Source organism: Salvia hispanica, chromosome 5 (genome assembly GCF_023119035.1).
Source record: "Salvia hispanica cultivar TCC Black 2014 chromosome 5, UniMelb_Shisp_WGS_1.0, whole genome shotgun sequence".
Lineage (NCBI taxonomy): Eukaryota > Viridiplantae > Streptophyta > Magnoliopsida > Lamiales > Lamiaceae > Salvia > Salvia hispanica.
In genome coordinates this window covers 2,305,312-2,330,493 of record NC_062969.1, presented here as the reverse complement: position 1 = coordinate 2,330,493, position 25,182 = coordinate 2,305,312, and the positions used below count along the sequence as shown (strand labels likewise).

Here is a 25,182-nt window from a genome sequence, read left to right as displayed (position 1 = left end):
AAATTCGCAAGGGTAAATTTACGCGGACTGCAACATCCAATACTCTAGACTGCAATATCCAATACTCTAGATTGCAAGGTGACACGGCCTGCAATATCCAATACGCTAGACTGCAATCTATAGATTGTTGTCTAGCGTTTATACTATTGCAGTCTAGCATATACAATATTGCAGTTAGGGATGTCAATTGGGCTAACCCGCTCGGGTTCGGGCTAACCCACTCGGATTGTCGGGCTATTTGGGTGCGGGTTATTCGGGTTGTGAATTTTTCGGACTATAAATTTTCGGCCCTAACCTTAAATCTTCGGGTTTCGAGCTAACCCACGGGCTATTCGGGCCAAAAGTGATCTTATGTGTTATTTTCTATCCAATCCAATATTCAAACTTAAAAAATTATAGATTGTCACAAATGGTAAAGTATTATCAAAGTGATCAAGATAAATAAAATAATAACAATTGAAGATTGAAACAAAATATATAAACATATCGCTAATTAGTAGAACACGTGAATCTGACTACAATTAAATGGAAATCATGTATTAAAAAGGAGTTGAATGGCATTCTTAATTATATATCCCCAAAAAATTCTAAGTAGTTAAAAAAGATAGTATAGATAGTAGTATGCCAAAAATAAATTCTATAAAGTTAAATGACATGCTTATACATCAATAACTTTTGAAGCTTCAACCGGATCATTCTCTTCGAGAGGAAAGACGTAATGCGACATTTAATATGAGTAAATATTAATAGTCTCTATATTCCATATAACTCTAACTTTCAATTTGAGAGAGAATACATAATTACCATATATACTCCATATCAATATGCTTTTAATATTGTAATTACCATATACACTTCATATCAACACTGCTTTTAATATTGTAATTACCATATATACTTCATATAAGTATATAACCCAAAATCTTAATTATATTTTTATTTTAAATCCTTAACCCATGGGCTAACCCGCAACCCACCCGGGCCAGCCCGCATAACCCGCTGACCCAAACGGGTCAGCCCGTGTAGCCCTATTCTGTATCTGGGTTGCGATTTTCCGGCCCTAACCCTATAATTTTACCGGATTATTCGGGTCGACCCGCAGGTTTCGGGTTAGACTGACATCCCTAATTGCAGTCTAACGTGGTGTCACAGTGTTATTTTAAGAGTGTTGTCATTTTAATGCACCCCAATCAATATATGTTGAAATATTTGATTCAATTTCTAATTATTTAGGAAATTACGAAGCTATGGATCGATCTTGATTGGTTGTTATACGTTTAGAATGTTAATAAGTATAAAAGTCGGAGTACTAAGACAAAGGAAATTGAACTGCAAGGATCGATGGTGGTTTGTTACTGTTGTCAAGAACTTCTCCTTCGACGTTGCACCTCAGTAATGGAAGTCATAATGTGTGTTGTCCATTCACTGTCTTGTTGAGTTTGTCCGTTAATTTCTTTTATTGTAGCCTTAGTCTTGGATATAGCGTTTGTTTTTGCTTTTGTTGATTTCTTTATTTTCAGTACTCCGTTGTTTTTTACTCGGAACATATTTGTAGTAAGCTCTCCTCCGGGCATTTCTTTTATATCCAACAAATTGTAGAATAAACTTGATTGAGCGTCCATCAATCCATTTGTATCACTTTCTTTTTTCATTTAACTCGCAGTTTATGTACTTTAATTGAACTTTTTGTTACTTATTATCAAAAATTTACTACTTTGAATTAAAGTGTATGTAGTATGATTAGTTATTTTAGATTTTATTGAATAGCTAATTAAATTGATCATCTCAAAAATATTATTTATATATATTTAAATAATAGGGATGTATTCATATCAAAACACTAAGTATATAAGTAAAACTTACAACACTTGCAGTCCATTGGATCTATGATCTAATGGTTAGATTAATATCGCGTGTCATCTTATAATGTAGATTTTTAGCCTAATAATGTAGCTCGGATAATATAATGTACTATTTTTGTCTAATAATGTATATTTCCAGTCTAATAATGTATCTCGGCTAATAATGTAAATATTTAGTATAATAATGTAACTTATCACAACCATCCAATATAAAAATCCAAGGGTAGTGATTTATATTGTGTTTTACACTGTAAGGATCCTGACACCCCCTATATTATATAAATAGTTGTGACACTAAATCTCATTATTTACTAGTATTTCTTTTGGGAAATTGGTCCCTAAAATCATGAACTTTGCACAAATTCTGGTTTTTCCCATGAACTTTCAAATTAGTACCATAAATCATGAACTTTCATATCGGTTTGGTATTTCCCATGGCGGGTCAGGAGTAAAATCCGGCTAGCTTATGTGGCATTTTGAATCCTATTTGGCATATTTCTTACAAGTGGCATGTAGATTGGCATATCTATGTGGAATATTAAACACAATATTATTTTTATTTGTCAAAATACAACTCTAAAAACAAAAAAAAAACAAAACAAATTTAATAAAAAACCACACACTTGCGCTACGCTACAGAATCAAAACACAAAACCTTGTTCTCTTTCACAAACCCTAGAAACACATTTTAGGAAATTTCTTTAAAGATTCTTGGATTATTGGTTAAAGAACAAAGCAACAACAATTTTAGTTGTCTATTTCAGCTTGTGATCTCGAACACCGCCCTCAATGTCAATGAGGTGGGTCCCCCTGATTTCAATTTTTTTTTTAATTTCTGTCGTTTTTTCCATCTTGGTGGTGGTGAATACTTTTTCAGCTCCCCTTGTTTGTTTGTGTTTATATTGGTCCCCACATATAGAAAGATTACACGATTAACTTAACAAGTTGAGTATTATAATGAATCAACAAGTTTATTCATGTATTATAACTTAATAGGTATATAAACCCCATGAATTAGACTACAAATTATTTTGATTACAGATTGATTATTTGCACAAATTAGTTGCTGACTGAAATTTTGATTTAAAATTGCAGGATTGAATTTGATATACATTTTCATCATGGCGGGTCTATTGTAAAAAATGGTGGCTTGGAGTTATATGTAGGTGGAGATATAACTCCTAAGGTTGATTTTGACGAAGATAGATTTGGGTATTTTGATTTAATTGATGAAGTTAAGAAATTGGGCTATGATCAGTGGAGTAAACTTACATATAAGATACCTAGGTCTATGAAAATGGTAGACATTAGAGATGACAAAGATGTGATGGTGATGTTGTCACATCTTGAGCTTAGAACAAGAATTTTGAATGTTTATATTATTGATGGAACACAATCTGGTGTTGGTAAGCTTGGCGTGGAGGATCCTAGAGTGAGGGATCAAGGTGTTGGTGAGTTTACTGTGGGGGATCCCAGTATGGAGGAGTTTACTGTGGGGGATCCTAGCATGAAGAAGCTTACCGTGGGGGATCCTGGTGTGGAGGAGTTTACTATAGGGGATCCTGGCGTGGGGAAGTTTAGTGTGGGAGATCTTGGAGTGGGTGCTGGAGCAAGAGATAGGCAAGGGCAGGATGAGGGAGCAGGGCAGGAGGAGGGTGAGTCAAATGATGAGATGATTTATATTCCATCTAGTGATGAAGAAGATGAAACGGATGATGAGATGTACGATGAGCTGGTGTCAGATGATGAGTATACACAAGCAAGAGAGAAATTAAAACAAGCAAATGTTAGGGTTATAAGTAATGAGTTGTTTACAGGTGCTATTTGTGATTTTGGAGAAAGCAACGCTGTAGTTGAACGTGGCGGGTCAGATAATGAGGAATCTGATGATGATGTCGTCTCTGATTCCACCGATGAGGAGGATGAAAGTGCTGGGCTAACAAAAAGACGTAGAAGGTGTGTGTATAATCCCAGATATGATCATAAAACATTGAAGTTGACACTTGGAATGAGATTTGTGAATGGATATCAAGTTAGGGATGCTTTGACTGACAATGCAATAGAGAATGGCTGGGAAATACACTTCAAAAGGGTTAATGAGGACCAAGTGGAAGCTGGTTGTAAAGAACCTTGCAAGTGGAAGTGTTATGCGAGTAAGGTCAATAAGTATAGGTCTTTTGAGATAAAAAATTTGCACGATGTCCACACATGCTCTAGGAATATGAAAAGCAAATTAGTTACATCCAACTGGATTGCTAAGAAGTATCTGAACACATTCAGACTTCAACCTGATACAACTATTAAGGAGTTGAGGAGGGACTTAGTGCAGAGGTATGCACATGATGCATCAAAGTGGAAGCTGTATAATGCGAAAAAAAAGATCATTGAGCTGTTGACGGGCTCTGTGGAGGACCACTATGCAAAGCTTAGGAGTTACGTATCTGAGTTGATGAAGGTAGATAAAGAAGGAAGATTTGAAATTGATGTGGAAATTGGTTCAGTATTTAAGAGCATATATATAGGGTTTAGTGGGTTGAGAAAGGGCTTCATGGGAGGTTGTAGGAGAGTTATAGGTCTGGATGGTGCATTTTTGAAGACTTATTTAGGGGGTGTACTACTTTCAGCAATTGGAAGTGATGGGAACAACCAAATGTTCCCAATAGCATGGGCGGTTGTTCAAGTGGAAAACGAAGTTAACTGGAAATGGTTCATAGGTATAATGGCTCAAGATTTGAATCTTGGAGAAGGTGTTGGAATCACCATCATTAGTGACCAACAAAAGGTATGTACTATTTTTTTTTATTGATTGATCTAATTTATTGATGTAGTTACTGATTTATATTATAATTATAGGGGCTGGAGAATGCAGTTAAGGCTTTTATTCCTATGGCCGAGCATAGAAATTGTGCAAGGCATGTTTATAACAATTGGAAGAAGACACACAAGGGCTCAAAAGGCCCAGAACTAAAGAGCATTTTCTGAAAAATTGTAAGGAGTACTTACATGGAACAATACAATGAGGCATGCCAAGAACTTGAACAGGAAGATGTTGAAGCTTATATTCATTTGATGGAAAGAAACATCACAAGATTTTGTAAGGCTTTTATTACTCCTATGCAAAGTTGTGATTCCATCTTGAATAATATGTGTGAAAGCTTTAACAAGTATGTCTTGATTCCAAGAGGTAAACATCTCATACACATGTTAGAAGACATTAGAACTTCACTCATGAAGATGCATTATGAGAAATTGAATGAGGCACATGTGAAAACTGATGTCTTGTGTCCTAGAATCAGGAAAAAAGTAGAGAAGTTGAGGTATAATAGTCGATATTGTGTTACTATGCCTGCATTGGGTGGTAAGTTTGAGGTGAGCTTAAATGAAAATAGGTTTGTGGTAACACCAGCCTCGAGGTCTTGTGAGTGTAGAGTTTGGGATATTACTGGAATCCCTTGTGTGCATGCATGTTCAGTAATTAATTTCTTGAACGAAAAGGTTGAGTCTTATGTGAGTGACTACTTCACTTTGGAGAAGTACAAAATGGCTTATGCATATGGCATTCCACCTTTGAATGGTGACAAGATGTGGGGTGTAGCACAAGGCTACCGTATCATGCCACCTCATGTGAAGAAGATGCCGGGTCGACCAAAAAAAATGAGGAAAAAAGACCCAATGGAAATTGATCCAAAGAGACCACACAAGCTTCGCAAAATATGTGTTATGACCTGTCAAAAATGCCTTCAACAAGGGCACAACAGTAGATCATGCAAAAACGATCTTGTTCCAAAGCCAACTAAAGAGAAGGTTAGTTTATTGATGTATGGATCAGTTTATTGATGTATGGATCAGTATGTTCATAGAGCAGTTTGTGTTATGAACTTGAGTTTGATTTTAATATATTCATATTGCTTCTTATTAGGGAAAGAGAGGACGGCCTCGAAAAGTTCGACAAGCACAAGTACAACCTGGTGAAGCACAATCTGGTTTAGCAACACAACAGAGTCAAGTTTGAGAAAAAACATTTGGTTTTTGATGGGATATTTTGTTAGCTTTGAACATGTATGTTCAATGATCATATTTTGATGTATTGCCCTGAATTGAACACATTTGGTTGTGGAGACAATATAAAACTTTTGTTATGGTCAAGATGACATTGGTTGTATTTGAATGCTTTTGTGTTAGGGAGAAAAGATGACTGTTGTGTTCTCTTTACTCTTTAGGCAAGCAATCATAGTTTCAATGCAGTGTAGTTGAGGCCAAACTGAGTATTCTGTTGTGGAAACATGACTGCTGTGTGTTCTCTTTACTCTTTAGGCAAGCAATCATAGTTTCAATGCAGTGTAGTTGAGGCCAAACTGAGTATTATGTTGTGGAAACATGACGCTCACCATAACTTAGGACATAAATACAACTATGAAATACAGATCTTTACAAGTACAAGATGGACATGAATGAGAATGAATTATATACACTGAGAGTGAAATGCATAAGGAATAGGAGAAAGAAATAGAGAAACCCAACAAAAGGCGATTTTAATAGAATATCTGCATTTCTTCGGAATATGATTCAGAATTTACAATGAAACAAATTTCTGAGGTCAAATTAGAACCCCAAGGAATGATACATTTTATTTTGAGACAAATAAGATGGATAGTAACTGGTCCCTTCTGTAGGACAAATTGAAACGAACACAAGTTGCTCAATCTCGTGTCTTAGGATTTCTCTCTCTGCAGTTTTGCTGGCACGTCCCCGTCCTCGTCCTCTTTCCCTGCAAGTGCTAGCAAGCAGTATTATATCTCAAGGAAGCACATCATACCATAATGCTTCGTTTTGACTCTTCATCACTCTCATTCGATTCATTTGCTGCAACCTCTCTGGCAATAAAGTGAACAAATTTCATAAATATTTGTTGGAAAAATGAGATACAGGCAAGAACCATAAAAACTAGCTCTTCTTTTTTATGTAGCAGCAGCAGTGGCATTAGAACTACCATAATCAGTACAAGCAACTACAATTGGAAAATGTAGTTAAGATATAGAAACAATTTATGTAAATATTTGAAATGGTGAAATCAACAACCTTCTTTCACAAATAAAATGCATTTTGAATCCATTTAGTAATTTTTCGTTACAAATGCCTACTTACAGAAAGCATATTTATGGAGCACAAAATGATTATTCAGGCAATAAACCAAGTTACACCAACAAACAATTCTAAGCAGAAACTTGTCCCAAACAACAGTTAAAATACGTGGAGCAGGGAACACAATCTGAGCAGCCTCCATTGTTGATTTGAAGAAAGCAAAGGTTTTGATTTTGAAAATTAATTCGAAGAAAAGAACAAGAAATTCACAAAAAATGAAACCTATTCAAGTGTGCAGTCGAGATTACCCAAATGGAGTCCGAAATCGACGAAGATCCCTGATAAAAGTTGCAATTGAGAGGTTAATTGCAGATTCAGAGAACGAAAATTTGCGGGAGGTGAGATACAAACGATGCTGTGAAATAATATATAAAAAATGTTTCAATTATAGATTTGGAGGTGGAACGACGTCGTTTCAAATAGAGTCCACGTAGATTTTCCGATTGTACACGCTGGCATAAGGTTACCGGAAAAATAGGATTCGGGTCGGGTTGGGGAAATACCAAACAGATATGAAAGTTCATGATTTATGGTACTAATTTGAAAGTTCATGGGAAAAACCAGAATTTGTGCAAAGTTCATGATATTAGAGACCAATTTCCCTATTTCTTTTTCCCAAGCCCATTGACATTTTTAAAAGTAAAGAAAGAAGAGCCCAAGCCTGTTAATTATCTCCAAGCCCATGAATATTATTCTCAAAAGCCCAACATAACTACTACAGTAATTCCAGCCCACTAATTAATAAAACAATAGACGTAAAAATTAAAATAAATATTTATAGTAAGTTTTATTTCAAAATAAGATTATTAATAATATCAGAAATATTTCTCTCTTCTCACACACTCTTATCTCTCTCTAATTCGCTTCTCACTTCTCAGAATTTCCGGCGAAACTCACCATCGCCGCCGTCTCGGCCCCCTTTCTTCCTCATTCTCGGTGGACCGACCAGAACGTGTGCTCTTCTTCGCTGCCGCTGTGGACCTGTCGTTGCGGCCTTCTTCACAGGCCACAGCCTCAACTCAACAGCATCAATAAGCCTTAATTCTACTTGTTCATCAGGTCAAATTTCTTAACGAATGCCGTATCTCCTTCTCCGAGTGTTCTTATTTTTACCTGAATTGAATTATGGATGGATTAATTAGATTTGTGAGATATTGGAATTTGATGTCAAATTGTTTGATTTTTGCTAATTGGGGCTAATGGAAGTTGTGCATTTTGGTTGAAGCTTTTTGATGTACTTAATTTGACTGAGATATGTATGTGTTTATAAAGGAAAGTGATAACTAGAAATGTGTGACAAAACGCCCAAATCTTAAGCTCCGATGCTTTATCTCATGCGTATAAAACGCTAATATACAACAGATCTACACCAAACTCGTGGCATTAGTAATACTTATTAATTGTTGTCAAACTTTGCTTGAATTTGATGAATGCATTTTGGTTATCTGTCTGGAACTATATGGTTATCGTTTCCAATCTAGTTATCTGAGTTATGAATTGCGTATTATACCATGTTTGGAATCCTATAGTATAGTTTTTATTTCTTGGATTGAATTGCTGTGAGAAAGTCTTGATTGATTGCTAATGCTATAGTTTTGAATGAATTATCAGTAACTCCACCTCTTTTGTTTATTAGTATGTTGTTCTTGCAGCGCAGAAACAGATTTCTATAATTGCTAATTGAAAAATGATTCGTTCGTTAATCTGATTGCTCGCTGAGAAGAGTTAAAACAAGTTAAATCTAAATACGTTGTACAGCTCATGTTATGGGAAGTTGGGAACTTAGACAAGGCAACTAGATATAGACTACATTTTGACAGAATCACTGATGTATACATTTCTTAGAACTTTATAATCCTTAAGGGTGATAAATTGTGTTTTAATCTTCATTATGTTACCATTGATTCTGTGTTAGCAATGGATTCGTACAAACTACAAGGAAATCCTTCTATGAAGGATGGACATGGTTTCATTGCTTGACCCCCTGTTAACTTTATTATGTAAAGGACATCCAAGAAGTGCTATATTTGTATTGGTGGTGTATATATGGACTGTTGTGAATGATACATGTCATACTTTAAAAATTTTCCATGGTTATTTGATGTGGTTTATTGTATGTCACTGGTAATGGCTAAATCGTTTCTCGAATATTCATTTACAACTGCAGGTTTCTAGTTTTTAGATGTTGTTTCTGATGAAATCAACTGTCTTTACAACTGCCAGAATACTTCTGTAGTGTTGGGGCATGGTTCTGTACTGTTTCTTCTCCACACACGCTTGTGCGTCGTCATAAAGAAATTAACATGCTGGCAGCTACCCGGATCCACCCTGTTATCAATGTCTCCAAAAGGTCCTTTTTATTTGCTTTTTTTGCCCCTTTTGTATTTCTCTGTGTTTCGGCACACGGTAGAATATTATGTACAGTAATTTTTTAATTCCTTCTAACCCTTTTCCCTCCGAAATCCCTGCAGAGGAAGCTTTCTTAATAAAAGTAATCCTGCAAGAGTCGCATCTTTGCGCTTCCAGTACCTTGCCGAGAAAGCTAGTTTTGCTGAAGGAGCTAAGACCTTGAAGCTTTTATCTTCTGTTCAAACGAGGGAGCATAGTTTTGTCCTGAACACAGATGGCCATGCAAATGTCTCCATACCGGGAGAAGAAGAAACAAGTGAAGCACCTGTATTGAACCTTGAGTTGAGTACTTTCTTGAGTACATGGTCACCTCCTCGGTACTTATGGAGAGGATTGTCGGTTCTGATTTTGGCGGGGCAGGTGACTGTGAGAGCTATTAAGGGAAAGATTCACTGGAAAAACACTCTTCAGCAGCTGGAAAGAGTTGGGCCTAAATCAGTAGGCGTCTGTCTCCTGACAGCCGCTTTTGTTGGCATGGCCTTCACCATCCAATTTGTAAGGGAATTCACCAGATTAGGGCTGAACAGATCCATCGGTGGGGTTCTGGCCCTTGCTTTTTCGAGGGAGCTGAGTCCTGTAGTCACATCAATTGTCGTTGCTGGGCGTATTGGAAGTGCCTTTGCTGCAGAGCTGGGGACTATGCAAGTTTCAGAGCAAACCGACACACTGAGAGTGCTGGGTGCAAACCCCGTTGATTACCTGGTGACGCCAAGAGTGCTGGCTTCGTGTATCGCTCTCCCCTTGCTAACTCTGATGTGTTTCACCGTGGGGTTGGCGTCGAGCGCCCTCCTAGCAGATAGCGTCTACGGCATCAGCATTAACATAATCTTGGATTCTGCACAAAGAGCCCTCCGAGGGTGGGATATAATCAGTGCGATGATCAAGTCGACTGTTTTTGGCGCGATTATATCGATTGTGAGCTGCGCGTGGGGTGTCACCACCTTGGGAGGTGCCAAGGGCGTTGGCGAGTCGACCACGTCAGCTGTCGTCGTCTCCCTTGTCGGGATTTTTATCGCGGATTTCGCTCTTTCTTGTTGCTTTTTCCAGGGAGCTGGAGATTCCCTCAAGAATTGTATGTGATACAATCACCATGGATGGCTGCATCCCTTTGTTTGACACAAGCACTTGAAAATATGATTAAAGTGGCTTCTAGAATTTGCTATATTCACTGTTTGCATCTCTAAAGCTTGAGGCTTGAAATGTACAACAGCATGCTAGAAAATGACACAACGTAAATATAAAAAATTAAAAAAAATATTCCAGATTTATAATTGAGATTATGTATTGAGCAATTAAAACCTAGTAAAGTGATAAAATGCAAACTTATATATTGTACAGATTCAAAACTCCTCAACTTAGCTTCAACACAGTTTAAATAAAATGTAAACTTATATATTGTACAAACTCAAAACTCCTCAACGTAATTTCAACACAGTTTAAATACAATATCAACAAGGTATAAAATTTCAAGATTTTAATATCAACAAAGTATCAATACAATATCAACACAGTATCAACATAATATCAACACAGCATCAATCATTGACTACCATCGAAATTCTGTTGACATTTTCCTGTTGATGCTTTTTGTCATCTGTTGACATTTTTCAATGGTCCAGATCATAGTTTTGAGTTTGTACAATATTTAGACTTTTCATTTGATCACATCCATGTTGCGTAATTTGTTTCTTCCATTTCTTGGAAGTGGAAATCAATTGTTTCTTACGAATTGATGCACTATGGCTCACATATACTCCATGTCACACTTGTTGAGAGAGAACTTTTTCCAAAAGAGGAAATGTGACATCTTTTATGGGACAAACTAAAAAAAAGTGTGACATCTTTTATGGGACGGAGGGAGTATAATTCTCAGCCACTTTATTCATTTTACATGTTTTGAACTCCAATATGTGTCAAATAGTATCCCCAAATGCTGACTTTGACCTAATAGAAAAAGGAAAATGAATTCTAACCCCCAATTTCTGTCAGGAATCGAATTCAATTTGAATTCCCAAAAACACAAGGTGGGAATTGAGATGACTCTTCAATCTATATTGGAGCACAAATTCAGATTTTCATATCATTCGAAATTGCGATTCCCCGAGCTCTCTCGAGGTCCAGCTAATTGTAATCTCTTTTATTAAACGGATGAAATTTAAGATTGAAAATCTACTTTTATTATTCTAGTGCAATTAATTTTAGATAAATGTGTTGAAAATTTAAAAGTTAATTGCACGTTATGACCAAAAAGTATATACTTGTAAGAAAAACTTATCGTCCTTGGAAGTCTCGAAACATTTGAAATCGCTGACATTTTGTAGATCACTATTTCAGAAAATCATCAACATAGAAAATATCAATAAATAATAATCTCCTAAGGAATATTTTCTCAATGAGATTAGTCTAAATAGTAAATAGATATGAAAACTAAGCTAATTTATCAAAGAAATTCAAATAAGAATATATCTTTCACGTCCAGTGATTTATTAATTTCATTCTAATTTTCAAATTTCATCATTTTTTTTTTTAGATTTTAATATTACACGCTAACTTCTTTCAATTTACCAAGCTTTTATTATCGTGATTTCATTCCAAATGTGGAATGGCGACAGAAAAAACCTATTCTCACATAACAAATGTACTCCTTCCATCCCGTAGTAAATGTCACACTTGGGAGATGTCATGAGAATTTAGGAGATGTTATTTTGTGTATTAAGTGGTCAAAGAAAATATAATTTTATAACTGATGCGAGAGGAAATTTTTTCCAAAGAAAAAGGAAATGTGACATCTTTTATGGGACAAACTAAAAAGGAAAGTGTGACATCTACTATGGACGGAGGGAGTATATTTTTCTACTCCCTCCATCCCCGATTAAGAGTCATACTTTTCCATTTCCGTCCCCGATTAAGAGTCACACTTCATTTTTACCATAAATAGTAAGTAGGTCCCACATTCCACTAACTCAATTCACTAACATTTTATTATAAAACCAATATAAAAAAATGGGTCTCACATTCCACTAACTTTTTCAATCAACTTTTATTTACTTTTCTTAAAACCCGTGCCCGGTCAAAGTGTAACTCCTAATCGGGGACGGAGGGAGTAAAATTTTTATTTTAGACACAATTATACGAAAGAAAGAAAAGGAGGACCCACCCGCCGAAAGCATAAGGCCCGCATTAACTGTTTTTTGAGGTAATCGGGCCAGTCAGCCCGGCCCGAAGCTTGCCCTGATAGCTTTATTAAATATGCGGCCCAGTGGCCAATGCACGCTCACAGTGCTCAGTCTTTCTTCGTTGAATTGAAGAAACTGGCAGTGTCAGCCCCGCCTATTAATACTCTCTCTCTCTCTCTGTGTTTGTGTGTGTGAGTGAAAAGGATGGAGAGGACAAAGAAGAAGGTGCTGCTTTTCTACTGCTTGGAAGCTGAGGATTTGGCGCGTAAAGTTGCTGCTCAATCTGACCTCATCCAGCTTCAGTCCATTAACTGGAGGTATGTCCAAATCCCCACCCTTTAGATGTTGCTACAAAACAAACATTTCCTCTTGTTATGGAAAAAAGATTCGTTTTTTATTTGGTTGGAGGAAGAACTAGCCTGCCATTTCCTCTGCTGTTGTATGTTGTGAAGTGGTTTCTTGTTTTTTTTCCTTTCAACAGATAAAAATTGGATCTTTGCTCATAGGGATTGAATAGTTTTGGTTGTTGGCACGGGTTTTAAGAAATACTCCCTCCGTCCCACATAATTTTATACGGTTTGACTTGGCACGGGTTTTAAGAAATGTAACAGAAAGTGAGTTAAAAAGTTGGTGGGACGTGGATCCTACTTTTAAAGTATTGGTTTTATAATAAAATGTGAGTAGGAATGAGTTAGTGGAATATGGGGTCCACTGCCAAAAATGATAACATTGAAATGGGTAAAATTATGTGGGACGGACTAAAATGGAATACTGAGTAAAATTATGTGGGATAGAGGGAGTATTCGGTATAAATCCCTTTTTTCTTGGCCTCATGCTTGAAAGATTTGTTTTTTTCAGAGTTTCACCATGAGAATTGATTAGTTTGACACCACATTATGGTGTATGAAGTTACAAAGTGTAGTATAGCTATTAGGATTGATGGTTAGCTTTGCTTTGATATAGTATTGTCTTAAACTTATGTGAGTGAGGGGAAATAATTCTTTTCTGTGTTGATCTTTTGGTTTAATGCAGGAGTTTTGATGATGGATTTCCAAATCTGTTCATTAAGAATGCACATGATATACGAGGCCAGCACGTTGCCTTTCTAGGATCTTTCAGCTCTCCTGCGGTCATATTTGAACAGCTTTCGGTTATTTTTGCACTTCCAACGCTGTTCTGTGCCTCCTTCTCAGTTGTATTGCCCTTCTTCCCTACTGGCTCCTTTGAGCGGATCGAAGAGGAAGGTGACGTTGCAACTGCGTTTACCTTGGCCAGAATGCTGTCTAACACCCCTGTCTCGAGGGGTGGTCCGACCAGTCTGGTTATCTATGACATACATGCTCTGCAGGTTCCTTTCTTTTTACCAATTCTGTTGTTCATGTCTTTGTTTTATATCTATTCTCTATCCATTTCTCGCGGTGTGTCTTTGCAGTATCTTCGATTAATTGGAGTGTTTCGTCTTATGACTTCATGATTTTGCATTTCCTTCATTACCTACAACTCTTATAATCTGCTATTGGTGTTAAGCAAAAAGCCGGTCTTGACTTTTATCCTTCCGAAAGATCTCAGATCCTTACGAGAACTCCAACTCGAAACATATTCTCTAACAGCTTCGAGATGGGACTAACATACTTACTTACATGTGCTCATTCCATTACAGGAGAGGTTTTATTTCGGTGATAGTATTCTACCTGTTTTCGAGAGTGGGATCCCGCTACTAAAGGAACGGCTTCAGCAACTTCCAGAATCGGACAAGGTCAATGCTTTAGTTTGCTTGTTATACGTTATTGTTGGTCTGAAACACAATTAGGATATTAGAGGCTGTTGTCTGACTTCAATTTCTTTGCAGATAGTCGTTGCATTTCCTGATGATGGAGCATGGAAACGATTCCACAAGTTACTCGATCATTTTCCTATGGTTTGTCCTTCAACGAATATTGAACCTTTTCTTCTTCTGCCTAGCGTTTTCTGATGCGATCATTTCATGTCCGAATAAATGGCCTTAGGTCATCTGCAACAAAGTTCGTGAAGGTGACAAGAGAATAGTGAGGATAAAAGAGGGTAATCCCTCTGGTTGCCATGTCGTCATCGTTGATGACTTAGTGCAGTCCGGTGGCACCTTGATCGAATGTCAGGTATTCGTTACAGCCCTCTTCTTTTAGCTGCTTGACTGAATTCTTAAGGCTTTTAATGTTTGAACATTCATTGTAATACAAACTTGTAATGGATTTGAAAACCATATCATTCAATCTGTTTTGCATTTGTTGTTTTGTCAGAAAGTTTTGGCAGCACAAGGTGCAGCAAAGGTGAGTGCATATGTCACTCATGGTGTGTTTCCAAAGAGGTCTTGGGAGCAGTTCGTTCACAAGAACGACAACGGTAGGGTTGATTCATTTCATCTCTTGTTGATGGTTCCTGAACTCGAATAGTCATTGTGATATTTACGATGCATCTGCAGTTTCAGTGAAGGCGTTCAGCCACTTCTGGATCAGTGATTCGTGCCCCCTCACCATTGAAGCCATCACCGGAAAAGCTCCCTTTGAAGTGCTGAGCCTCGCGAAATCCATATCCGACGCCCTCCAAATCTAAGGCCCGGATCGCCCCGGTCACCGGAGGAAAAGGAATCCAATCCATTGCTCAACTATGACTCTTGTATTGAACTACAGAATTCACTTCCTATTTTTGCCAATTTAACATGTATGAAAACAGACAATCTTGTAACTTTGTGGAAGATCTATTTGAGTATATTCTATTCAAGATTGAGTTTTTCAAGATCATTTTTTGGGGCCATTGACTTCTTTGAAACTAATGTAAAAAATTCAAGATCAAATAAGGTGAAACACACATACAAACTAATAAGTAACAAGATTAATGTCATAAATTTATGATTCCCTTAGTACATAAGAGGAGCAACTGAGCTATACATTTTCTTCAGAATCTCAGCCAACTCTAGAAAGTTCTATACATATAGCCAGAAAGGAAGACCAACACAAAACAAAGATTAGATTGGAAAATGCAATTGACAGCTTCTTCTCCCACTGTTAAACCATTAACTTATGTCTTTTTTTAGTTTTTCGCCTCCGAGGATCGAGCATCCATCACAAAAAGTGGACACTGAAGTGAAGAACACGGAACACTTAAATAAACGCAAAAACTGTACAAGAGTCGAACACATACTCTACCACGAAAAGTGTTATTTGAGTCGGTTGCTCCACGAGCATGTTAGCTTCCGTACAGCTTCTCCTCTGGGTCGCTCCTTGGGCTGTCGAGGGAGTCCCCTATGTAAGATCCGTCTGGCTGGCGAACAAAAATGTTCAGATTGCTGGACGAGAAGGCCGCCTGAGTCACCAAAGACGACAACAGATTAGCAATTCAAATAGCGTGACGAAAGGTGCAACTGAGAAGTTTGTGCACAAGAGCATACCATATCGTCAGGTTCTTGGCCCTCGTATTGGAAGAGAATTGGTCGACAACGCTTGTCTTCATTCATCAAACTTGAGTTTTGAAAATGTGAAACGAGAGCAACTTTTCCCTGGATTCTTGCATATGCCAACGAAGCAACTTTTTCGCTGTTGAACTTTTCCCATTTCTTGCCATTAAATGCCTTCAAAGATGCATTGCGCGTGTCAAATATTCGGATTTCATGTAAACAAAGGCGTTATGTGACCAGGGAAGGAAGCAAATACCTCAACGAAGGAGATAATGTGAAAAGGAGAAACCATGTTGATGAAGGCGTATCCAACATTGCACTTATTCTGGATCAAGATAAATCAACAAAGTTAATACTGAATCGGAATTTAATATCGAATCACTGGTTGAGGGAACACTTTCTCTAACTAAACATGTGATTACCTTAAAGTCAATTGGCAAATAGAGAAAATCATATGCACCCTTGTGCGTTTCATCGATAGCTAGGAGAAGCATCTTCGAAGTGTACCTTTACACATGGATAAGAAGACAAAATAGGAAGTAAATAAGCATTAGGAATACAAAAACCTCAAGCATTACGGTTTCTTACTTGTTCGGGATGTTTTTAATCATCAAAGTAGTCCTAGAATCTTCACCATTTCTGATCTTTTCCAAATCAAGTTGGTATTGCCTTTTGTTATCCATTTGGCTTCCGCTATCACCCCTTCTTCGACCACGATCTATTGTTCCATCGTTGCTAGCAGATCCCATTCCTCCAAAATATAAAGGGCCATTTCTGGACATTGGCATCATTCGGGAACTAGGAGAACCACTTTCAGCAAAATTTCCAGCATACGCAACGCCTAGGTTGATAGACACGGGGACTCTATTCCCATTAGTGTGGCTAAAATTCGGAACTCCATACGCTGCCTGGTTTATGTAAGACGAAGGCTCAGGGGAGTCGGGAAAAAAACCAAAATGTCTTTCCATCGGAATACCAGACGGAGCAGATCCAACATGAAGATGATGCGAACCGCGGAAAGAGCCATGCTGAGTGGTGTATGGGAAACCAACTCCCGGTGCTCTAGATGGAAACGGATGGCCTTTCTGCGAAGATGCCCACCCCGAAGAATTCACATGGTCGGAGTGGATAGTGGGACTTCCCCACAGAAACTGAGGACCGGAAAGAGTTCCGACACTGGATGGCTTGGAATCACTAAATGATGAAGTAGCTCCAGGACTTAAATTTATCATCGGGTCCGGAACAGAAAAGTGTTGCTGATAGGCTGCTCCGTGCGTGCCATTAGGGAATACCTGGTTCGAATGGCTTATGCGCGCGGTATCTTTACCGATGGGTGAAATCTTCACAGGACTTGATACATGAGAGGGAAGAATCGAAGCCAAACCAGACAAGTGAGAGCTTCCTACAGGGCTGAGCCCACCTAAAGTAGGTGACTGGCTGTAACCGTGCAACGAGTTTTGCTCGACCGGGCTGCCAAAATTCGGCCAAATACCTGCGCAGACACCATGATTGTTAGTTAAAAAATTGAACTTGTAGGTGGAACTAATAAGGAGACCACTCATTAACATGCCTGGGGGAGAGTTGCCGATGGGTGAACCGATAGGGTGTCGGAGGCCTCGAGTTTCATCTAATTCTTGATCTTGGCTCAGTTGCAGCATTAAGCTGGAGGAGAGGCATAATGAGTTAAAGAAGCAAGATTCCAACTTTATGCCCAAATCATGGTGTTTAGAGGTTACCTGCGACGAGCACCACCGGGCCGGCTAGGTTCAAGCTTTATGCGCTTTCCAGCTATGTCACATCTGTTTAAAGCCTTCAGGGCCGCATCTGCACCTCTAACATCATAAAACTCGATGAACTTATGGTGTCGCTTATGTGGCGTTTCCCTTATCTACATTTAATTATAAATGTATCCATTTCAGTTCATCAAATACGAGCAGACTAAGTACATGTTACTACTTGACATGGTAAGAAGAATGTACCTCCTTCACTTCCCCATAAGCGCCAAAAATTTGGCGAAGGTCATCGTTGGATACAGAAGCATCCAAATTGAACACCACTAAAGTTCCCTGATTCACGTCTTTTTCGGACGGATTGTCCTGTACATGAGGTATAAACAATTGAGCAAAACGCATACAGCGTAAACCAGGAGAAGACAGGGGTTCAGACCTTTGGGATTGAAAAATGGATGTCGAGTTTCCTTCGCCTCAGGGGCTTATTTTGCAAGCCACGCATTGCACTTCGAGCAGCTCTGATGTCATAGTAAGATATCATCACAAATCCCCTATGCTTACATGCAGTATAAAGAGTTCTGATATCTCCATATTGCTATTCGGCACGAGCAGAAAGGAAAAGTAGAGCACAAATTAGTATTCGAGTACTTTCCACATTTAGTAATTTGAATCTTGTTAACCATACCTCAAAGAGAGACTTCAGTTCAGAATCTTCCACATTACTGTTGATATTACGAACGAACAACGTCCTCGAAGGGTGCTCTCCGTATGGATGTTCTCCACTGACGGATCCAGCAGCACCATTTGCAAAACCAAATTGTGTAATGCTACTAATGCCAATAGTGTCAGTACTCATCCTCGGTATTCCATTGACTGAACTTTCTTGATTTTCAGGTTCGATTTCCATTCCCCCTCCACTTCCAAAGAAATCATCGTCCAAGTCCTCAAGTTGAGTCGGCAAGCCAGAGAGGTCGAAATCGTCCATAAGACCAGCCAAAAGTTCATCTTCGTCACCAGGGAGAAAAGTCCCCGTCATACTCGGATCATCAATTTCTTTGAGTGGATCCAATGCCTCATCTCGTAGTTGTAGTTTGCTAAGGCTCGGAAAGCCATCATCCAACGAAAGACCACTTGGATTGGACCCATTAAAGTTAACTACAAACAGAAACAAGCAAATCTTAGATTTCACCATAAAAATAGAAGAAAATCAAAATGATGCTATCAGGATTTCGATTGCTTGGACTTACGCTTCCCATGCAAAAGGACAGGCAACGACGAAGAAAACAAGCTGGCATCACTAGATGCATGATATGCATCAGTTCTGCCAGGAAGTCTCCACGCATTTTTTTCCCCTCCAATACTCATGACTGGCTCGGGTTAGAGGAAAATGTAGTCCTTCACGTAAATGCTTCGTGATGTATCAAATCAATGAGAACTCGTTAACGACCCCGGAACTCAAATAAATTACTGCAAGAAACACAAACACAACATCATACACTGGACCATCTTAAATCTTGTGGTGGCAAGTCAATAGCTACAGTTGATGTTACGAATCAATAAACCGAAATAAAAACCGGCGAAATCTTATACTACATATAACCAAGAAACAAAAGTATCTTTAAATCTCTTCAATGTGCTAAGCTAGCCACACAATTTCTGGTAAATATGAGGAACAGCAAGACTGCCTACTTCTCACTAAACAAGACACCACAAAAACAGTAAATTAACACAAAGAAAAGTAAAAAAAAACATCAATAAATCAAAGAGAAAGGACAAAGTAATGGCCAGGGAGAAAATCAAGCTTTAATTAACCAAACCAACCAAAAGAGGAATAAAACACAAGGCCCATATTGAAAACATCACAGTTGAGTCCACCAAAAGTTTACACTTATCATCAAACTCTATTATTACTAAAGCTTCCAAATTAAAGCACAATTAACTCAAGCTCTGATCAGAACTTTGTGCAATCAACACAACACATATTTAATTTTGGTCAACCATCGGTAACTGATGAACACTGCTATAAACAGGAAACCCACAAATTCCCCAAATCAAATGAACAACAAGTCCATGCCCAAAGAAACAATCTTGCAAACAACTAAACAAATTCAAAGCTTCACTCAACCACATGCAACAATTGAACAAAATCAAGAAAAAGATTGCAACTTTACCACATAAAGATCGCAAATTTGCACTAAAATCCAGATTCTGAAATCACAAGACGGTTTTTTTTCTCCAAAAACGGACAGAGAGAGAGAGAGATGAGAGAGAGTGAAAAACCAGAACCAGAAAAGGAAAAATCTTGGGCTTGGTGGGAAAGAGAAGAGAAGAGAGAAGTCAACAAGAAAGGGGAAGAGAGGGATTCACAAGAAGCTAAAGATAAACAAAAAAACAGAGCAAGAAAACGAAACAACAAGGCTTACGTATAAGCAGAGGAATTGTTAACTTCCACTCCTTCACTTCCTTCTCTCCCGCCGCAACGCAAGTTAATAATGTTTGAGGAGAGAGAGAGAGTTGTTTTTAGAGAGATAAATAACACTTGCAGAGAGAGGGAGGCGGAGAGGGGAGAGAGAGAGAGGCCCCACAAAGCCAAAATGGTCCAAAGGGGAAACACAGTGGGAAATGATTGGAGGGAAAGAGGTATCTGACAATCCTATACGATTATTAAAGTGAATTGAAGTTTAGATTTTTTGCTTTCAAAATCTTAATTGCAGAAGAAAAATATTAGCATTGCTTTCAATTCCATCTTCGGTAAGCTCTGTTTGGACTTTGGATTGTGATTATTAAATTGTAATCCCAAAAAATGATTATTTATAACTTGGCGAGAATAATTGCAAATAAATTAGGTTTAAGTTACTTGTAGTTGTGGAAATATGTAAACTTTACCCCCTCTGTTCCATAGAAATTGACCCTTTAGGATTGACACAGGTATTAATGTGTAATTTGATAAAGTAAAAGAGAAAGAGAAAAAATAGTTAAAATTGTGTAGTGAATTGGATGGTGGGCCCTAAATGAAAAAGTAAAAAAGAAGGAGAAAAATGTTACCATAAATGAATATGTGACTATTTGTATGGGACGGACGAAAAAAAATATGGCTAATTTCTTTGTGACGGGGGGAGTATTAAATTCGAGATTGAGTGTGTGAATTGGAATTGGATGAAGGTTACTCATTAAGATAATCTAACACTGCATATTGCCGTATTATTACTTCGGTGGATAAGGATCATTAATGAAGATAATCTAACACTGTATATTGACGTATTATTATTTTGCTGGGTAAGGGTTATTAATAAAGATTGCTATATTACTATTTTAGCAAATTTCTCATATTTACCATATTTTATATATTATTTTGTTGGGTAAGGGTTATTAATAAAGATTGTCATATTACTATTTTAGCAAATTTCTCATATTTACCATATTATAAATTATTACCTGAAGAAAAATATATTATGGCATGGTGTGTGGTCGCTATCCGTGATGGTTTATGTGTAAATATTTTCTAATGGATAATAATGCATTACTTGAATTATTTTTTATTAATTGAAATACAAAGTGCGATAAGGTGATTATATGCATTGTTGAGAAATTACTGAGTCATTCAATATGTGAGTGTCCTAGCTAATTGTATTATATACGGAAAAAATATTATTATAAATTAAATGCCAAAAAAAGTGACTGAAAATGATCGTTTTTAATGTAACGAAGCAAAATCAATGATCATTATGAGTTTCTTTCATTAGTATAGTAGTAAACTAGCAATGGAATGGTCAACTTTTATATATCTAGTTGGGTATCAATTATTGATCATATATAGTGTGATAAATGGTGGGTCCAGGTGGGGTTACGTGGGTCAATTGACCTCATAATCAGTTAATGAGTGTCGGAAAATTAAGTTAAATTTGGTATTAGGAGCTGTCATCGATTTACTGTATAAGAGTTTTGCCTTGAGTATTTGAAGTTGAGGTTTATTTTCGTTATTCTTCTGTCATTTATTGTCAATGATGATTCTCCTACTGAATTTGCGTATAATACCGGCTAGGACGTTAATAAGTAGTATTAGCTATACACGATTCTACGAGTTCCGTTTTTAATGGTTACCTAGAGTTTTCAATACCAACTTGTTATAGAGTGCATTGTTTTTTTTTTTATCTAAAATAAAAACAAAAAAATAATATAAAGCCGTGAACGTTTTAGAAAGAGTTAATGGTCCCAAATGATTTTCCCATCTATGACCATTTTATTCCTATTTTTGAAGTACTTTCATTTATAATTGACGTCATTTTAATCGTGTATGACCGACAAACTACTTTGGAAAAAATATGCGAAAAAATTGGTAATACCATCAAGTTGTAGTTGCATAAAGAAATTTAGCCATTTTAAAGTAATTTTTATTTGTTTATGAAAATGACAATAACTGATTAAATATAGTACTTTCTCCATCCTCGAAATATGTGTCATATTATAGATAACACATATTTTAATAAATAGTTAGGAAAATATATGTCATATTAAACAAAAATACATGGAGTGTGAACACTACTGCCATAAATAAAACTAAGAATATTTTTGTGGACAAATAACACAGAAAATCGTGTCCATTTTTTCTAGTTGTGTGAATTTTAATGATCATTATACGCTTCACAATAATATACAACTATTATTATAAACAATATCATTATACGTAAATATATTTACCATAGTGGAGCACTATAGGCACTTTTCACCAACATTAAGTACTTCTTTATTATTTTTTTAATTGCAATTATAGGATTTTGATCTATAAAAACTAGATTTAAATACAGAAATACAGAACAATATCATACTTTGGGTATTGTTAGGTCATAGTTAATTTATTTTTAGGTTATTCTAACAAAGCATGACCTAAAATGATCTTAAAATGACATTAAACTCAAATCTTATAATATGACCTAAAACTGCTTAATTATGACCTTTTGTGTTTTTGATTAATTATTGATCATTAGATCATCTAATTCTAGAGATAAGATTTGGGTTATATTTATGGATTTAAATGCATTTCTAGATTTAATTATTGATATTATACATAAATTAATTACAAATAGTATTTTTATTATAAGAAAACTACATGATTAAAATTTTAAAAAAAAACTAACTAATGGCAAAAACTTGGGTGCGTCTCTATTAATTAAATCAAATCATAATTTACATTTAAAATTAGTTAGATCTTTTAGGTAAAAAAAAAATTCAAACTATCAGTCAATCTGAAAGTGGTGTGGTTTTAACAATAATGAATCAGCAACGATTTATAAAAAAAAAACAAAAAAAAAACAATAATAATAAAACAAAATAGCTTCCAAACAAATCATAGTGATTTGCTTATTTCAACCTCGTTTAAGGTAACGACAAGCAAAATCTGGCTGTATTATTAAAATTGAAGTGTTTAAGACGATGTTTTGAATTTAAAATTTTGGAAAATTTATTTTAATATGTGGGATAAGTACTTGATGAGATTATAGCTTTAGGGATAAGATTTTTGGGCTTGGATTATAGAGTTAAATACGAAAAATGCCACTGGTTGGTATGTGAGCATGATTGGTGGATACAGACAGGATTATGATTAGGATTGAATTGAATTCTTTATTAAACCAATCCCATGTTTAGAATAATAAAAAAGTTATTTTTCAAAGGAGCTGTGGTTATTTTATCAATGAAACTCCGCAAAAAGAGCAAAAAAGGGACTAATAATTTAGGGGGATTGTGACTTGTGACAAATCTCGAGATTATCGAAATTAATTAGTTGATTAATTTTGTTATAGATCACAAAGATCAATATTTATAAATCAAAATGCATTTATTTCTATCATTATCACTATATTATTTAAGTATTGAGTCTTAATCATCCAGTGAATAATATTTATAAAATTAAATTTTAGTATTAAATATGATGGACAATTTTAAGTTTAATTACTTTGCTCACGAGATCATATATATGTTGTCAACGGTATTTTCAAAATTCTTCACTTTTTAAATACCAATTGCACGGTTGGAAAAAATTGACTAATCGTGTTATTTTATATGTATAGATTAAATTATTATATAGAAATATTAAGGGTGTCCAATATCTTGCAAACTTTCGGGGAGAGTTTCTAAAAATTAGCATTATATGGTAAATTTCTGAATTTCCTTAAATTAAGATATTAGTGTGTTAAAATTTTGAATTAGAGATTGAAGATTTATAGGGATAAAATAAAATACTAGTATACTTATATAAAAAATTTAACAACAACACCCATCTATATTTATTAACATTGTCATGGTTTTTGTATTTTCAAGAGTGGGCCGATTCACTATAAAACTCGGCCCATATAAAGAATTGTCATTATCTTCAAATGCTAGTAGAGGAGTATATTTAAATTCTTTTAACTTTTTTCATTATTTTTCTGAAACATAATAAAAAATACTATCTAATTTAATAGTAAGATATGTATGAAATAAGATTCTGACATGAATTTTGGATTCTGGCTTATTTTTTGAGTTATTTTTTAGGTTAAGGAATTCAATTTTGACTTTTTGCTAAGGAAATGAGTTTTTTCTTATGACTTAGGAAATGAGGTACTATGACTTTTGATTTAGGGAAAAAGATGCAACTTCTGACTTAGAAAGTGAGTTATACACTTCTTACTTAGGGAAAAATTGTGAAATAAGATTTATCAAAGTAGTTTTTGACTTATGACATAAGAAAACGAGATCCAAATTTTGGATTAGAAAACAAGTGGTGATTTATAGATCAGTGCACCTCTCAATTGTGGCGGATCTATGTCAGAACAAAGGGTACAATGTATCCCTGTTAAAAAAAATCATTCGCTCTAGTCGAATCTTTATATAGACTTTTAAACTTCTTTGTTGGAAATATTTTTGGAATATTTGCTCGTTGTTGTTCAGATAGAGCCTTGATGAATCGAGAAAAAACGAAAACATTCATTAGTGAAAATGAAAAATATACTTTTTAAAACTTTGAAGAACAAAAAATGTCATATTCATGTCGAACTAGGCACTCGTGATTTCAAGGTGAGCTGTAGTAGATAATTTTAAGTAATACTCTCTCCGTCCCAATAAATATGAAACATTTGGTTGTCGGCCCGAAATTTTATGCAGTGTTATTTTATGAGTTAATGAAAAAAGAGCAAAAGAAGAGAGTTGAAAAAATAGAGAGAATATTATTTCTATTTTAAGAAATGTTTCACTTTTAGTGGGATAATTCAAAGAAAAACATTTTATTGCTAATAAGACAGAAGGAAGGAGTAGTAGTATTGATTGATCTAACATTTTCTGAATTAAGTTAGTTAGCTAGGGATTGTGATTTTTTCAATAAACAAAATCATCATTAAACGTCACGCACTCTCCTCCCCATTTCCATGCCGGTTTGAATTATTTAAATCCAAAAGTCCAAC

General features: G+C 36.1%; 3 protein-coding genes across 5 annotated transcripts; 2 read left to right on the top strand and 1 right to left on the bottom strand.

Moving 5' to 3' along the window:
* Positions 1-7,828: 7,828 nt before the first annotated feature.
* LOC125186035 (protein TRIGALACTOSYLDIACYLGLYCEROL 1, chloroplastic-like) lies at positions 7,829-10,577 on the top strand. Of its 2 annotated transcripts, none has more exons than XM_048082337.1 (3): positions 7,829-8,063; positions 9,228-9,354; positions 9,476-10,577. In XM_048082337.1, exons 2-3 carry the CDS (start codon positions 9,308-9,310, stop codon positions 10,491-10,493), a joined length of 1,065 nt encoding a protein of 354 aa, XP_047938294.1. In that variant the 5' UTR covers positions 7,829-8,063; positions 9,228-9,307; the 3' UTR covers positions 10,494-10,577. The 2 variants fall into 2 exon arrangements, with proteins under 2 accessions (XP_047938294.1, XP_047938293.1); XM_048082336.1 differs by having other exon boundaries at positions 9,172-9,354.
* Positions 10,578-12,695: 2,118 nt separating this feature from the next.
* LOC125187433 (ribose-phosphate pyrophosphokinase 4-like) lies at positions 12,696-15,366 on the top strand. The gene is made up of 7 exons (XM_048084027.1): positions 12,696-12,906; positions 13,622-13,937; positions 14,250-14,345; positions 14,439-14,507; positions 14,596-14,724; positions 14,866-14,968; positions 15,048-15,366. Exons 1-7 carry the CDS (start codon positions 12,794-12,796, stop codon positions 15,176-15,178), a joined length of 957 nt encoding a protein of 318 aa, XP_047939984.1. The 5' UTR covers positions 12,696-12,793; the 3' UTR covers positions 15,179-15,366.
* A 76-nt stretch (positions 15,367-15,442) lies between these two features.
* On the bottom strand, positions 15,443-20,360 carry LOC125188772 (protein MEI2-like 5). Of its 2 annotated transcripts, none has more exons than XM_048085822.1 (12): positions 20,173-20,360; positions 18,997-19,216; positions 18,435-18,904; positions 18,186-18,344; positions 17,999-18,115; positions 17,756-17,907; positions 17,590-17,681; positions 16,608-17,511; positions 16,442-16,526; positions 16,276-16,344; positions 16,014-16,193; positions 15,443-15,928 (listed from the first exon to the last, which is right to left on the bottom strand). In XM_048085822.1, exons 2-12 carry the CDS (start codon positions 19,112-19,114, stop codon positions 15,812-15,814), a joined length of 2,463 nt encoding a protein of 820 aa, XP_047941779.1. In that variant the 5' UTR covers positions 19,115-19,216; positions 20,173-20,360; the 3' UTR covers positions 15,443-15,811. The 2 variants fall into 2 exon arrangements, with proteins under 2 accessions (XP_047941779.1, XP_047941780.1); XM_048085823.1 differs by lacking the exon at positions 20,173-20,360 and adding an exon at positions 19,921-20,074.
* Positions 20,361-25,182: the final 4,822 nt, after the last annotated feature.